General features: G+C 38.4%; 1 protein-coding gene across 1 annotated transcript in view; it reads right to left on the bottom strand.

Annotated features, from left to right (window-relative positions):
- Nucleotides 1–18,176, bottom strand: part of DNAH3 (dynein axonemal heavy chain 3) — a 239,155-nt gene that overhangs the window by 171,715 nt on the left and 49,264 nt on the right. The window contains 3 exon segments of the mRNA XM_018562281.1: nt 5,267–5,420; nt 9,206–9,329; nt 13,753–13,937. Of these exon segments, the coding sequence (XP_018417783.1) occupies nt 5,267–5,420; nt 9,206–9,329; nt 13,753–13,937 (463 nt within the window).

The raw sequence follows: 18,176 nt of genomic DNA, 5'->3' as shown, positions 1-18,176 counted from the left end.
CTCATTTGAATCACATTAAATTATTATGAGGGATTTGAAACCAACAGTTCATGTAAGGAAACCCACAAACATCCTGCAACTGAAGAAAGTTTGCATGGTAGCGTGGTCAAAAATGTCATCATGTTGACACCAGAGAGTGGTAGGCAGTTATTCAAAACCCCTTCAAGAAGTTACTTCTGCTTTAGTGAACAACACCAACTTCTAAGGCCAAGAGTGTACTTACTTTTTCCATAGTACGTCATTATATCTTTTATTTGTGTTTAATGAACTATTGAAATGGCACATTTTCCTTGCGTTTTAAGTATGTCATCCTTATCTGAAGGCACTGTTTGGATAAAGCTGTTTGTCTATTCAAATATGTGGAAAACCTCCACAATGTCCATAGAGGTTACTTACTTTTTCACATGACTGTATATGTAATATCATAATAAAAATAATTTACCCACTTGCACATGAAACTGAATTTGGTTGAGAAAAATAATCTTCCTTAGTATAAGAAATGTGAGCACATGTCATTTATGAATCATTATATTAGTATGTCAGATCGACATAGCTTAGAAAATAAGTCAAGTCTAAGAAAAGCTTGCTGATGTCATATGTTTGGTGTATGTTCCCCTCTTAGTTTTACCTGTCAGGGCTGTTCTGACATTCATTACTTCTTCTTTCACTTGTGTCTTTTCTGTTCTGTGTTAGGGATTATTTAGGAACCCCATCCTCACCAGCCAGGGCTGGTGCATTTCAAAGCTGCACTAGTAACAAGTTGTTGAGAGTCTATAATAGAAACTAGGCAGCATCAAGATTTAGAAGTAATTTAAAGTATTCTTCTGAATGATCAGACCACCTCTCCAGATGCTGGATGCACTACTTTCAGCTGAAAGGTTTCTACGAGCTGAAATATGATCACCTAGCAGGGAACACTATCCCGTTGAAAACCTATTCTCACAGGAGACAGGACCTACTCACCTGATCTACATAATCTATAACCTACTGTAACCTACTACTTAAGGAGGTCAACCCTAACCCTCCACACTATATATTACAAAATGGGAATGGGAATTAGAATATTCCCTCACTGACCTTATAAAATCATACAAAAACTTAGTAGAGCCAGTTAACTCCAAGAGAAAAGTTTTAGGTGTCCCCAGACACTAAATGGAATTTTGCCACACATGCCTGACACTTGCTGGCGATATGCTGTCCCAGTGGGTACTACATGAATAGGTTAAACCATGATCCATAGTACATAACATGTAGTTGTACTATGGATCATTTAAAGTCACCTGTCCCTTTAAGAAAAAGTATCGGTAATTGGTATCGGCAAGTACATGAGGGGATGTACTTGTACTTGTACTTGGGCCTGAAAAAGTGGCATCGGGACATCCCTAGTACTATGTATCTTAGACACTCACAACTTATTAACATCTTTCTCTATACAAAGCCCCACAAATCAAGCATAAAAGAGCTTACTTAGATTTTTACAATTGGAACCCAAATAAATCATACCAAGTTATTGGGAAAACAAAGGCCAATGGTGAGGGAATTGATAGAATAACTCAACCACCTGATGTGCATGGTGGAACTGATAACCCAACTATATGACTGATAGTCTCAATTTACAATTTAATCCCTTCATGACCAGCGACGTACAGTGTACGTCGCTGGCATTGGGGCTGTTTGAACAGACTCCCGGCACTCTTTTTAAACTTGTAAAGCCGACTGCCGGCTTTACAGTGTAAGCGATTTTGGCGGCTCAGCTGCCGCCAGATCGCTTCTACGGGCTGGTGAACGGTCCCCCCACCCGACACCACCGTCGTGTTTCATGGGCTCCGTTGCCCCTCCTACGGACCCGGGACCGGCTTCTTTTGTGTCAGCGGGAAGCTGGGGAGAAGATGGGCGAACCTCCGTTCGCCGATCCCCTCCCTGTTCTATGGGACCGGGAGCGATGCAGATTGCATCACTTCCGGTCCCATAGCTGTCAGTGCTGGGTGTCTGAAGCCCAGCAATATGATATTGAAGTGTGATCTGCACTTCAATAGCTTATTTCAAGTGTAAAGGTGATACTAGGGGTCTTTTGGACCCCCAGCATCACCTTAAAGAGTACCTGTCACCACCAGCTGCTATCACATGGGGGGCTTGTAAGCCCCCCTATGTGACAGCAATGAAAGAAAAGTAAAATAAATAAAAACATTTTTAAAATTAACATTAAATAAAATAAATGTAAAAATAATTAGAAAATGTTTAAGTCCCCTGCCCCTGAAAGCACGCGCGTCTTTCACGTAAACACGTGTCAGGTGCGCCTATGTATGAAAACGACGAACACGCTACACATGTTGGGTATCGCCACACACGCCAGAGTGAGAGCAATCATTTTAGGGCCAGTATTTTTGGGTATCTCTAAACTGATGACCTGTGGAGGCTTTTAAAGCGTCGTCTATGGACTTTTTGGGGTACTGAATTTTGTCGCCGTTTTACGGACGCACACAATTTGTAACCTGGGCATGCTGGGTATCTATTTAGTCGTTGTAACCTCATCTTTTATATTTTAGGGCATTTAAGTGCATTTTTCACTAAATTTTGGGGTTTGATAAGGAGTTGTGCTAATATCAAGCCACAGAAAAATTTGCAACTGCCACCATTTTATTCTAAAGGGTCTTGGCTTTCAGAAAATATATAATGTTTGGGGGTTTCAAGTAACTTTTAGGCCTAAAATGTGGAATATAAGATGGGTGCAAAAAATGAAGAAAAGGCCTCAGTCATGAAGGGGTTAAAGCATTACTTTTACGTTGAAAACCTCCGTTGGATAAACAATGCAGTCAATACTACATAGGCTGGGGATCCCACACTCAGGCATCCCTCACTTTTCTTGCTGATCCCTTTTTCTTATTTCTTCCCTAATATACTATCCATTGCTTTTTCTTACCGCTAATTACTAATTTTTATCTGCTCTTAGCACTTTATGCCTTTCCTCTACAACCTATATGAAGGCTCCTGCTTTACACCTACAGTAATTAACCAGAGGTACATACAGTCCTGCTACTTCAAATGTATTTCTGACACATCTGCTCAATGTTCTTTGATGTACCTGAACACAATGTATAAAATATGGTCTACACTCAGTGAATTAACAATTCTATAATATAATTAATACCTGACATGTCTAATGAATGTGTGGAATGATATCCCAGGGTGAGGGCAGACAGCACCTCACGTGTACTCTTCTTTGTTTCCTATATCCCATTTTTCAGTTTCCAATAATGCTATATTGTTTGTAATCTTGAATTAAAATTTTATCCGAAAAAAACAACAACTAATCTGCTAGTTTCTATTTATTAGAATCTCACATACGCATACCCTGGTGAAAGACAAAATCTTCACTGTAAATTGTTCTTAGTAGGAATCACAAATCATGGATTTATGAGTATGGCGTGTTTGAGGGAGAATATATTTACTAATGGTTGGCAGTAGCTCTATTAGAGAGCAATTTATTTTACCCATGTTCTGAAAAAGTCTGATTCCAATAATTCTAATAAACACTTGGAGAAAGGAACTTTATTTGAGGGTAATGTAGAGAATGTAGGCTTAGGAAGTAGCATGAGTTGGGGTAAAACTATAGTAGGTTTTCCAAACTTCAAGATGTTATTAGAATGGTTAAAGTGCTTTGGTGGTTTAACCCTTTCGCTGCCATGCCCTTCAGAGCGCTTTTAGCCTCAACTGGCCACACCATTTATGCAAATGTTTCCCATTGCTTTGAACCCCTATTTTTGTATCTAGCGTTTGTAAAAGACCCACAAAACCATATATTTTCTGAAATACAGGCCCGGTAGAATAAAAAGGTGATGCTACTAATTTTGTAGTTCCTGTGATAATTGCGCAAATGTTTGTCAAATCAATATTAAACTGATAAAAATACACAATTAATTGATGAAGCACACTAAAATTAGTATCAGTGCACAAAAAATACTTTTCTGACTAAATCTAAAAGATAAAAATGTATTGAGTTAATAAATAATAAATATTTGTACATTTTAAATTGCGCCTTTTTGCGAAATGGTAAAAAAATTAAGGAATGCAAAACTGTAAATAATTGACTTATGTTAAAAATCATTTGTGCGCTGTGCTGGTGTGTGATAAAATGAGGCAGATGTACATTTAATCGCAACACAGCGTATCACAACACATCACAGCCTTTTGCCCTGCGCTGCCACAGTTAAAATAATGTTATTTTGAAAAGAAAAAAAAAGAAAACAAAATCAAGCACTGAGATGCGTTCTAACAATTCCCCTGCATTGCATGTGCATGGCGTGCACCACAATATGGTGCATACTGTTGCAGGTGCATAATATGGGTGTTGGGGAGGAAGGGGGGTTGTGTTTTATTTTTTTAATGTATTTATTTATTTTTTCGTAATTTTTTTTCTTGCTGTTTAGGGGGCTTTGGTTAAATAGCATGGGTCTAAACAGACCCCTGACATTTCCTTTTTGAAATAGAAAAAGAAATTATGGACACAGTCCTCAATCTCCTTTTCTGCTGCCTCTGTTCTAAATGAATGGAAAACACTCAGTACAGAGGCTTCCCATTCATTCAGAAACTGTTGATAGTAAAACATTTACTATTAACCAGTCTCTGAATGGGGAGAAGCCTCTGTAGTGAGTGCTTCTCCCCTTTGAGAAAGTCATGAATGAACAGGAAGTGATGTAAAACACTTCCTGTTCATTCATAGCTGAGGACACATAGTACTATGTGCCCCCAGTTATTTTTATTTACAAACACTGGAGTACTATGGGGACACATAGTACTATGTGTCCCCAGTTATTTACAAACACCGAAATATCACAGATCCTCCGCCAAGTCACGCACACAGCCGCTGTCATCCTGAAACTGACAGGATGACAGCGGCTCCTCTCTCCTCCCAGCTCACTGCTCTATCATGCTGCTCAGCCATCCTGATTAATGACACCCTCTCCTTGGATCCCCACTGGAGCGAAGGGAGAAAGCCACCGTAGTAAAGCTTACTGAGCTGGCCAGCTGGAAACAGTTGTGTTCCGCCATAAGCCTTACGTTGGTGGCAGGGAAAGGGTTAAAGAGTAAGAACTGTCAAAAAATTATGTTGTTTGCTCAGTGCATGGCCAAACTGGAAGAAACAACTGGGATTTTACAAACACTTGTGGATGGTGATAACAATTTAATAGTTAAAATTTCAGAACAACTAAAGTTGTAGTGTTCATGCACTGTAACCAAAGTTTGGGAAACACATAAGCACACAAACCTCGAACTCTGAGAGGGCCTTCTTCAAGTTCAGATCCAGATCATTCAGTTTTTCCATGTTATTTTTCATTTCATCCAAAGTCATCGTCTCTCGTTTTCTAAAGGCCTCAATTTCAATATTGTAGCCATTAAGTACTTTCTCAAACTTTGAACGCCTGCAAAACAAATTATGATACAGTGCTATTGCAGGAATTGTTTTCAAAACATAATCTCCATGTATGCTCTGCTGTCTGCTTCTGTCACAATTAGACATTATTGTATATCATGCCATATAATTATCTGGAGAAAAATCAGCCTACATAATCCCATTATCCGACCAATTAGTCCTACAATTACAATTAAGTGGCTTTTTTTCCGGGGTAAAGGTTAGGGATAAATCAGTAAAGCCCTTTCAAGTTTGCCTTTATTCACCTTGAGCTGGAAGGTTCCATCCATAAAAGGCCAAGTAAATTAATGGTTCTATCATAAACAATCAACCTATTACTTATTAAAATGTACTAATTTTTATATTCTCTTTGTGGAATACTATAATATCAAATTTTTATAAGTCAGATATTTAAGTTAGAAATGTTTGACTTTAATCCTTGTCATGAAGTGTGTGAAATGTAGAAACATATGTACCAGGAGCATACAACACCATAACTTTATTTTCCATTTTTGCTTATTCATGGATCCTTCATAGACATTACCATGCAAAGGTTTGTATGCCTTCTGCCTACCATTGTTGGTGCCACAAGGTATCTCTTCAATCACATCCCAGAGAGGTGGCAGACCCTACTGCCAAGCATTGAGGAAATCTGGAGGCTGCTAAACTTTGCTACTGGCCAGCTACAGACATCAGATGGAACATTATTAGACCAAGAAAGATTGTTTATATAACAGTGCTTTTATAGACAAATGTTCCCATTAACTCAGGGCTGTAGTCTGTTGAGTCTTGTCTTATGTATGTGGCTAAGTTAAAATTTCACTCTAGCCTGAGGTAGTTTGAAACAAAGAAATTAGAATTTTTCAGTCAAATTAGGGAAAACAAAGTCCTGCTCTGTCCAGTGCAAGGACATTTTTACAGGTTATGGGAAACAGCTATTTGCAGGCTCGAGTGAAGCTGAGAAGGATGTACTAAAGTGACTCACTGATGCTACTATTAAGGTGGCTAAATTGTAGCAAGGAACTGTAGCTCTTCATAGGTTTTAACATCAAGCTACATATAATTGTAACCAAGTTCATTCTGTATATTTCAGCTTTAAAATGCACTAAACGCATCTGAGCTGACATTTGTTGATATGCTATTTTGTTTAACATGTTGAGTTGCACTGCTGTGCATTTCTTTTACTTATTTTTTTTAACAGCAGGCACCAAAATAGTTTATTTACTTTTCCTCAACATCAGTTGCAGTATGCTGCAATGCAGTGTAACATGTTGCAGTGTATTGCGCAATAGTAAAATAAAGCATGTTGCATTTTTTCCCCAGTGCACACCAACACAACATATTGCTGTGAACTGGGCCTATAGGAAACAAAGAATTTCGGACTGCCATTGCATTGGGTCTTCATTAAGCAACACATCCAAAAACACATGGTGTAAATGACCTGTCAGTGTCTGACAGTGCAGGGTAATCGGATTTTAAAGTGTAAGGATTAATGTGAGTAAAACAATATTTAGTCTGTTATGAAAAATTCTCTAAAAAACACTATGGAATATGTCAGCGCTGTAGAAAATGGAAATTATTATTTACTGTTATTGTTTTCAATTTGTATCTAGCACAGATACATCCTAACGTCTTGAAGAGCCTAGTAACATAAATTAAAAGCAAGTTTATAAAAAAATTTATAATAGAAATTTGAATATATCATATTAGAATATTATAATAATATATTTAGAATGAAAGTTGTTAAAGGGGAACAAAGTTAGACATGGATAAGTTTCTCCCACTAACTCCAAAAAAGGAAACTAGAAATTATTATTTTCGTACCAGCTTTTGCTTGAAATGGCAGCTGGCATAGAACAATAGGCTTCAAGGCAAAGTTGTGTAAAAAAGAAATATCTTTGTTACAGAGATTCATCTAAAAATAGAAGTAAATGGGTGTAAAAATGTATACCCCTGTATCTGGCACTATCTGGAAAAAATAATTTAACACATTCACTAAGAGCAACTACAGATTCCCCAGCTTGGGTTAATTGAGTTCACAAAATGGTGTCTGATCTCCAACCACCATTTTTTTGAGTTTACACAGCTGCTTTTACCCAGACACATTCTGAAGCAGAACTACAAAAAAACAAGTTTGATGTGTAATAGCTAGTGGAAGGAATTTGCAGTTTTTCACCTGATCCTACCTCATGCTGAATTCCTAACCTTGGCTTCCTAAATTAGCTTTTTAAAGCAAATCTCACCACTAAAGGCAAAAACATAGTAATCTTATTGCTAAAATAAAGAGCCAGAGAACATAAATTACAAGTTATAGAACACATATTTTAAACGTTTCTTACTAGATGCTATTCTTATAAGTGAGATTATATTGTGGTATGTGGACAGAAAGACATTTTGCTGTGCACAAATCTCATAGAAGAATACTGCCATCTGACACTTATAATTCTCCTTTAGCCTAAAATATCACATGCAAAAATTCAGCAAAGACAAATAAAATGTAAAATTCCTACCAGACCTAAAGGGCTTAGTGTGCTTTTGTGGGGAACCTCACACCCTTTTTTTTTTTAACTTGGTGGGTCCCTCCTAACATTCCTACCAGACCTAAAGTGCCTGAACCGACTACCGCTAACGAATTTCGTCCGAATCCTGAAAGGAATTGACTTTTGGAACCGAATCCCGAAAAATGAAATAAAGGAAAATCTGAACTGAAAAAGAAACAAAACAATTGTTTTGCCAGAACACATGTCTACTGGCCAGTTCTTGATGAACTGGACAAAATTAACTCAGTGGATGGCCCTGCCTGCGAGCTGCAGCTCGACATCCTATGTAAAATTGTCAGGCGTACATCACCTTCATCCAACCAGATTTAGGCACTGTTCAGGTATTTTGACAGTTGACCCTGCTACAGGAGATTCCTCCATCCATGCTATTTAATGTGTCAAATTTTTTGTTCATCTTTCAGGGAAACAGAAAAAAATCTATTAATGTATACCTAGCTTTACCAGTCCTTAGATGTAGTGGCTGCATTCAATCTCTTTTTTACGTTTTTCAAAATACATTTTCTGCAAGTGTAAAAAAAGTACCGGTTGATCCTGTCAGAAATCCAGTATTCTTGTAACCTCCTTAAGAGATAAAGTACAGTGAGTGAGCATTGTCACCCTACCACAGGAAGTGTGTAACTGGCAGGATCACCAGATAAAAATGAAGAGAAAAAAATCTGAAATATGAAAACTAATGCAGCCACCACATTTAAAGTGACATTAAACCCTCAGATTTTTTAACATAAACCAATACTGTAATGTGTGCCTTACTGTAATCCACGGTTGTTTCCCTTCTCTTTGCTGCTCTTCCTTTTAAATCTGTATCTGTTCTCATGCTCTGCAGAACTTCTGTTTTGCAGCAGACTGCCTTGTCTCAGGAATGGATACACGGTGTCTGTGTAGATTTGTATAGGCTTGTAACCTGAGCCAGCACTACAGGAAGAGGCCCTGAGCTGAAAAGGGAAGTTCTCCCCAAGCATGAGAAGACATGAGGATTTAAAAGGAAGAGCAGCAAAGAGAAGGGAAACAACCATGGATTACAGTAAGGCACACATTACAGTATTGGTTTATGTTAAAAAATCTGAGGGTTTAATGTCACTTTAAGGACTGTAAGCTACAACATAATACACTTTTGTTCAGGGGTTTTGAGAAGCTTCAAGCGCAAAGTAAGTGTAAAACCATGTATGCAGTGTGTTTATTGTTGTTCAATGCTGGATTTTGAATTAACCAACATACTGTATTAGCATTTAATTACCTTTTCCGCAGCTCATCTTCAGCCTGGTCTCTTTTGGCCATTAAACGATTATTATTGACTTCAAACACTGTTTCTATCTGTTCCGGCCAATGAAACACAGCACTGTTCAGTTTTAAATCATCATCTGCAATCAAATGAAACAATTATAAAGTAGAAATACAGCAATTATAAAATAATCTTTTTTTATATAGATTAAAAGGGAAATTATAGATGTAACAAAGGAAACCACAAAAAGATAATTTTAAAAGTTAATATAGCACAGTTATATAAAGGCTATAAACAATACAGAAAATAATTGGCACCGTCTAAAGCAACCAATCAGTGGCATATTTTACAGAAAACTACAATCAGTAATCGTACATATTATGAGTTTTTATGTACTTGGTTTTTATTACAAAAGGGACTGAAAGTAACTTTCTTTGATGGGATAGCAATGGATGAGGGCTTACTGACACCAAACAACACTATGTACAAATGAGTAAGCAGAAAAATAACATCAAAATAAGCTTTAATTCCTGAACCTATCAGAACACCGAGCAATGCGCTCTTATGAGGTGTTGATGCGAGACATTGGGGGTGATTTACTAACCTAAACACAGGCACGCACCAGGTGCGTGTGATTTTCACACAGCAAAACGTATTTATCAACCAAAAAGTCTCTAAAAGCATATTTCCACTAATGCCATATATGGAAAAATCATGCACATGATGCATATATAATGCTGCTTCACAGTTTAGACAAAAATGGTTAGCTCATGCATTTACATTCCTGCATTCATCAACGCAAGCAACACAACATAGAGCTAATTTACACAACATCACCTTGCAATTCATGCTTGGCTTTGCACAACACACCTGCTGGGTGTATACACACTACAAAGGTGTTTAGATTCCACCCATAGATCATGCTGGGAGGGAACACACTACAGAGGTGTATACATGTTCGTGGTGTGCTATAAGGTTAGTAAATCAACCCCATTATATCACACTGAAGGACTTAATCTTCAAGAAATGTATTTGTATGCAGTTCTAAGAATTACAAATACTCCTGTATATATTGGAGCATATTCTAAACACAGAGGAAGAGTCTCTTATGAGATGTTGATACAAGGCATTTAATTTGTATTTACGGGTCAAACAGAGCTTAACTTGTGGAACATTTAACATTGCACAGTATACAAATGAGAAAAAGAGACCTGCAGATGTATGGGTTAACACTGCTTTTTGCAAAGTGCACTGTTAGATCCTACTTGAACGTGAAAAAGGGGAAAATGCTGGCCTATAATAATATGTACTTTTTCTTGTTTGGAATGGCCCAGGATCCTATAATATATACATATATATATATATTATGTGTATTTTGGATGTCTAGATAAACCGTAATAAAGATAATATATTTTATTAACATTGCATTTGGAACTAAAAATGCTTTTTAATCTTATTTATCTCTCTTACAGTCTACTCCATATGGGTTCCTTGTAGAGTTTATTTGATATATAATTTACAGGAACAATAAATGGTAGAATTCATTGTATAGAAAATGTATCCTGAAAGGGGTCCTAGCCATTCCCTACTCTACCCAAAAGAAAAAAATAGGTTTGGCTAGCTTATTGCTTTGTAGTATATTGATACTGTGAATGAAGAAGCTTTCAATGACCATTGCTAAGTGTCTGACATCGAAATCCAAATATTCAGACCGCAAAATTCTCTTTACTTAATAACAAATCACGGCAATCTCTGTAATATTTGAATATTTCAAAGCACCAACACTCAAAAATATATATTTTCATAATGTGACTATTGTAGAAACATTTTTTTTAAGGAATTGTACTTTTTTAGTGAAGAAATATTTTGAGTTATTATTAAAGTGTTTACCTTAACACAAACCTGTGGTTATACTAAACATACAGTATAAAACAAGCACCTACTTTGAAAAGCACCTGGTGCCTGAACGTTGGGTCAGAGTTTCTCTACAGCCCAGAAAATGCTTTGAAATGCTGACAGCTTTTGTGGTCTTGGATCACATATGGATTCTCCTTTATAAAATGAATTCTCTTACATACTCTCTATGGAACAGTTAACACTAGGTTTGGCTCTTTAGTTTATCTCTTACTACAATATATAGAAAATATTTGGAGAATGCACTCCCCAAAGAGGGTAAACAATGTTCAGCTCTGAATAATGCCATGGGACACCTACTCTAACCAAAACTTTAAAAAAAGACAGAATATGAATGGACAGTTTCACAGTTTCCCTTGACTTTTCATACATAAGATCCAAACCCGACCCAGGGCAATTCTATTTAGGCAAAACTTCAAATTATAAATGCTTAGATTATACATATTCTATTCAGTTGGATCCTGCAACTCTATGTCATGTCCATGACAGAAAATAAAAATAGTCTTCTCTCCCTTTGTTCAGACAGTAGTGATGGCAGAAGAAGACGTGTACAGTAATGCACTAGCTTACTGCAAAATGTTATTAACTTTTTAGAATACCTTTAACCATAACTTTCGCTACTACAATACTGTAACAGGTACTACTAAATTAAAACGGTGCATCAAAGAAGGCCAAGCTAAACTGGCTAAGAATTCAGGCATTTAGATAAATTCTAGTGGCTAACATCTAGTATATTCAAGGTAAGAGGTGGTGATGATCACACATTGTTCTGCTTTCTCATCCTACATAAGGCCATCTTCGCCTCTGTCCGCAGTCACAACATCTAATAGAACAACGGCCACTGCCTCTCTCCCCGCTGGCTCCCACCCCACCGTGATCTTCAGGGCCCCCCGCTCTTCTGGGGGACCACGGCAAATTAGATCAGGTTGGAGAGTTGAGCTCCGTGTCAGTACTGTGCTAAAACTCCTGTATTTATAGGTGACAGGTTCAATAAAGAGAACCTCTCACCTCCAAATGCTATCACACATGGTCTTGTTAGCTCCTGTGTGCTAGCAATTAAATTAGGTGACAAAAAAGTAAAAAATAATAAAATCAATTAAAATTAAAAATGAAAATAAATAAAAATGGAAAAAATAAAAAGGCGATAAAGTAAAAAATAATAAAATAAATTAAAAATAAAAATATATTTTTTTAAAAAGTAAAATAGAAATAAAGTAAATAAAAATGTAAAACATTAAAACCAAACCAACCCCCGCTGCCCCCACCATCTGCATGCGAATAAACGCATGCATAGGGCATTGTGTGTGTGAGCGGCGTGGTGCCATATTGTGGTGGCCGGGCAGTAATGCTCTCTAACACGCACAATGTGCATTAAGGCCAGGTTCACACCTGGGTGATCGCTGACCGCGCGGCAATCATGTATGAAACCGCGCGGGTGGCCAGGCAGTCGTAAATTGCACACCACTGCCTATTTTCTAATGGCACCCCAGTCGTGCCAGGCAGGTTGCGCCGTTTCCCACTGCAATACCGCCCATGCAATCACGCACAAACGTGGGTGTCACGAAAAAAGGTACATGTACCTTTTTTCAGCAATTGCCAGGCGGATGTAACCCCATTGAAACCAATGGGGCAGCGTGGCAACCGCTGTATGCAACCGCACACAATCGCGCAGTCTTGGGACACGCATGCCGGGCTCGACCAAGACTTCACCAGCCCTAAAGGGTACATTCCCTTTCCCAAGTAATTTGGGAAAATGGAATTACCCGCACAAATCTGACCCCCTCTCCCTCCCTGCTATACTTACCTTTTGGCGAACAGTCCTTTCCCTGAATTTCGCTCGCAAACTGCAAGCACTCGTTTGAAAGCACTGCTAAATACAGTTTTGAATCAAATACATTTTTTTGTATCAGGAGAAGTAGATTGTCATGAGGGACAAGTAAATCGGGCTCCTGCTTTAGTCCTTGGACAAGTAGTTAAAAAGAATTCCACACCCCTGAATCATATGTAATGGTGCCTGATGGGAGGTTTGGGTCATATAACAGTAAGGGATGCAGGTGGAATAACAGGAAAGGCAAACTGATTGCACATTTGACAGTCTATAAGGAGTCCATCACAAACTTCACAGGTTGTGAAGAGCTAGATGCCCAGAGGGATAACTGAACCATCATTCTTGGTACTCCCTTCCATTACTATATGAGGGTGCACTGCTTTACAGGAAGAAAGGGATCAACCTTGTCAGAAGGGGAATAATGAGCTGCTCTTTTTGGAAGCTCCTCCTAGACCCAAGAGCTTCTTGTGAATACCTCAAAAAAAATGTCATGATGTATGAATTTTCTGCTTACCATTTAAATGTTTAATGTCAGAGGCAAGGTTTAGCACGTAGATTTTAAAACTTGATATTCAGGAGGTACCGAAAATATTCTGCATCTTGTTGATTAATAGTAATTCTTTAGGCACCACTGACTACCCACTGACTAACTGTATGCAACATGGAATAAAGTAGAAGTAAAGTCCTCTATCCAAAACAAAATAGTATTGGCTTGTGGGATTGGTTTTCAAAGTTTACATGACATAAAATGTTTGTTCCATAGTAATCTGAAAGTATGTAATTACTGTATTTAGTCATCACCTTTTACAATTTTACTTACATTGGAGAGTGGCGTAATCCAAAAGAAACGCCAAACGACTGGCTGCTTCTGATATCTCATCCTTTAATTTATAAACCGTAACATCACTCGATGTCCTAAGGAAATCCATCAATGCAACTAAGTCTGCCGTAGTAGCAGGAACCTCACGGACTCTGTCTGCTATTTTGCTGTACTTGGAACAAATGCTGCAGAGGGAAATAAATAACCAAAGTGAAAGCTTTTCCAATAAGTTATAGTGAGTCTGATACAAGAAACGTTAGTTTTCTTTGTCTGTGTGTGTATATATATACCCATTTATATTGCACTATATATATATATATTGTGAGATTTAGCTTCCAATGGTAGCGCATTAAGGACGCATCCACTCGCTGAAATCTTCATTCAAGGGCTTCCTTGCCCACTTTTATTAAATGAAAGTTCACAAAAACTATATATAAATATAAACAATCACACATTTTTTTTCCTTTTACAAGGCCCAATTACATACAAAATAGATGAGGTTGCTTGAAGGAAATGGCAAAGTAATACATCCTAGATAAGCCATAACAAAATACAAAGTCAACAAAAACTTCTGCAATCAGGTACGTACACCAATATGTGTGAGTAAACAGGTGTATTTTAAGCTGAATACTATACGCCTGTATTTTTATCCATCTGCATGAGGTCTAAGGGGCAAATATGTGTTATACTACCCTGTCACCTTAAAGTGTAGTGAATTTGTATGCATAAGTTGAGAATTCAGCCCCAAGCAAACACCCTTTGCATCTAAGGTGTCTAAGATGCAGCCCAGTGGCACTTCACAGAGAATGCCTGAACTTCACAGACAAAAACAGTGCCTGGCCCAATGCATGTAAGCTAATTGGGGAGCGATATTTAATTTCAGGACAAGTTAAACTTTCACTTTACATGGCCTATTCAGGGGATGGCATATAGGGCACATTTCCTAGGTGCCACTTCAAAAGGGGAATGCAGCTCCGTGTGTCTGCAAATTTTCGCCTTAGCCAGGATCACTGAGCCCGAGCACCACTACAGAAATCTGTGAGCCACTTAACTAATCACTGATGCACTGCACTTAGTTCCCACCCACAGGAGCAGCATTGTAATTCAGCCATGCTCCCTTCAACTTGCACAGCCCGGAAGGTATATTATCAGTATAAGATATGATAGGTGATAGGTGCCTTAATCGCACAGTACCAGTAATTAACGCACCACATTGGTGTGAACCCTTAAGGTGTTGATGTCCCCTGCCAGGTTCATTCTATCCACTGCCTCGTGAACATCATTTTGGATTATTTAATTAGAGTAATGCAATAGGCATGATGTTCTGTAAAAGGACCTGTGGGGGCTGACTACTTGTTTTAAAGTATATCTATGGTCAGCCAACCACAAGCAGCCAAGGAGTTGAATGATAACAGTGGAGTGAGGCCAGCAAGGCCTCTGATAGGGGGGTACAGCCAGCCCTTCTGTACTGGGCTCAGACCCCCTACTGTATATTGCAGCAGAGCATACAGTTGCGCTGAGAAAGATAGTCCCTTCTGGGCAGCTGTCCTCCTCTCAGTGAGCAGGGCGACCCCACTGTGCCACTGGCTCTTGACCCCTCCTGCTGCCACTTGGATCACAGCAGCAATATGGCTGGACCTCGGTAACAAGAGAGCTGGCACCAATCAGTGAGGCCCCACTCAGCCAACGTCTGCATGGAAGCAGTGACTGGAGGGTCTGGTAGGCAAAGAGCAACATGTACTGCAGAGCAGGACCCTGTTGAGTGGGGGAGAGTGAATGGGAAGGGGGGGGGGCTGATGCCAGGGGGGAAGCAGGCTGTGCAAGGGTGCTGGCTGTACAGCAGCTCTTCTGTGCTGAACTGGCAATTGTATAAAGGGATCAGCAGGTTTCTGATGCCTACATTGCAGATGTGTGTGTGTATACTTCTGACATGTGCACTGTGAGATACATACTACTGACCCCTGCTCTCTGTCTTACATACCACTAACCTATGCATTCTTTGTTACATACTACTGACCTCTGATCTTTGCATTACGTACTACTGACCTCTAATCTCTGTGTTACATCCTAAAACACTTGTACTATGTGCATGACATACTTCTATTTCTCTGTATGTATGCTCAAGTTTTAAGCCCCTCTCAGTGTTTTATTACAGCTACAGTACCTTCCTTTGTGGCACACTGTGCATGTCACCTCATTTATCTGCTTTGGGCGACGAAGGGGGTGGGGAAGGGTCCCTGCCAGTTAGGCTGTACTGGGCCCCATAATTTCTAATTGAAGTGCTGCTTCCCAGCATTCAGCTCTGCATATATGCCTGCTGTCCGCTTGCCTTAGTCAGTCAAGCTACTGGGAAAACTCTACACTATCATATATGGGGGAACTCTGTGGAGTCTGATGTAAGGGGTGACTTTAGGCACTGAGTTCCTACAGTCCCCAGGGTCCCCCCTTACATCAGAGTTCCCCCTTACATATGAGCCACAGGACTCTGATGTGAAGATATAAAGGGGGTTTCTGGGGACGCTGATATAAGTGTGGACTCTGATGTAAGGGGAGACTCTGATGCGAGTTACACTTTTGCATTTTTAAGTTGACATGGTAACGTTATCTAAAATATGGGTATAACAATCCTGTATAGAGTTATGCTGGCCCACAACATTTTCAAGTTCTCCTGTTACCTTCACTGTTTAAAATAGAAGCAGCAGGAGCAGCAGTTTCTAATAATTTAAAAAATACATAATTGTAGGATGAGGGGCTTCTTAAAAAAATAAACTTACATACTGCTACAGTCCACGGAAATGGGTTTTTGACTGCAGGATTGTTGGGAAAATAATAAGGTAGATTTGTATAGATGTGGCAGGGTGTTAAGGTCTATGGTTTGGCTGGGCATATAGAGTGATGGGTGAGAGGTGAAAATCTATACAGTAAATTTGTGCAGGGATCTAAAATTAGCATAGCTAAAAAATAAAAGCAGTCTGTGCCTTTAGAAAATCTCAATGTAGGAGATAATAACAATTTAGAAGACCAGGTCCAATTACCAATGCACCCAAGAAAGTGATTCGAGCAAAATGCAATGCAGTGAATCAAACAAATGCATTACTCTCTACAGTCCTAATTTTAATTTTTTTAAATGCTGGAAGGTATGCACAATCAGTTCGGCGTGGACAAGGAAAACTGCACCTCCTGGTCTAATTTCTGTATTTAAATACTGATTCCATTTTATCTCTTTTTAAAGCATTGCCTCAAAAAAATATATATTAAATATTAAAATATTGATGTAAAAATTTTAATTACATCTATTAATAAATTTACTAAGGGGCCTGGATAAAACATTTCAAAAATCGCTCTCTGTTTGACAACCTCTCCTACAGATGTACTTTTCCAAACTGTTTTTAACTGAATTTAATAGTATATTTATCAAAGGGCATGTCACAACAACATACAATTGATTAAAAATAATGCAGAGCTGTCATGTTAGATCAAATAAAGATAGAAAGCCACTGACAAGATTAAATAGACAAATTACCATAGTACATGGAACACAGTTAATGAAGGGAAAACACTGTAAATACCTTTTGAAAAGTAACATATTTCAGTAATAAAACAGGGCCCTATGAGTATATATGCATGTCTAAAGTGTTTTCCTATTATAATTCTTCATTAATCTACAAGACTAAATTAGTCTTGGACATAAACATTTCAAAAGAGATATTGGGGGGAATTTATCAAAACTGGAGCAGACAGAATCTTAAGCAGTTGTCCATGGCAACCAATCAGCTTTTCTCTTTCATTTTCAAAGCTTAACTGAACAAACTGAAAATAGAAGCTGACTGGTTACTATCGGCAACTACTCCAGAGTCCGTCTGCTACAGTTTTGATCAATTCCCCCCAAGTGCATTTTTACGCTAGACACATTTTACCTTGCCTTTTCAGAAAAAGGAGGATTTTAGCATTTGTTAGGCAAACAATGTTCAATGTCACAGGGGCTGAGATTATTTGAGAGTACAGGGGAAAAAAAGCAGAGTCTAAACACCGGTAGTTAAGTGTTCGTGTGAAGTGCATATTAGGGGAGGTGAAGCCAAACCATGTGGGAAAATTGCTAATGTATGTACAGTATCAGTTTTTTCTCTGTACAATTATTGAGTGTGAATATATAATGTTACTAGTGCATCAAAACAGATTCTTGCGGTCTTTAATCAATACCTATAAAACAATAAACAAACGCTGCTTTTGCCTAGGAGAGCTAAACTTTGTACCCCTTAAAACTGGTTGCAGATCATAGTCTTGCTAAATCGAAGAAGAAAATAGATAAAGATAAAAGCAATATGCACAGAGCTGATGCATGCTCCAGAAAGCTCTATTAAAATCAGCATATCAAAGCAGTCATCCACAAGGTGCCTTGAAGTATTTCAAGCAACAAGTACTTA

The sequence above is a fragment of the Nanorana parkeri genome, unplaced genomic scaffold (assembly GCF_000935625.1).
Source record: "Nanorana parkeri isolate BGI_ZX_2015 unplaced genomic scaffold, ASM93562v1 scaffold570, whole genome shotgun sequence".
Taxonomy (NCBI): domain Eukaryota; kingdom Metazoa; phylum Chordata; class Amphibia; order Anura; family Dicroglossidae; genus Nanorana; species Nanorana parkeri.
Note: the sequence above shows the minus strand (reverse complement) of the source record. Positions and strands in the feature narration are given on the sequence as shown.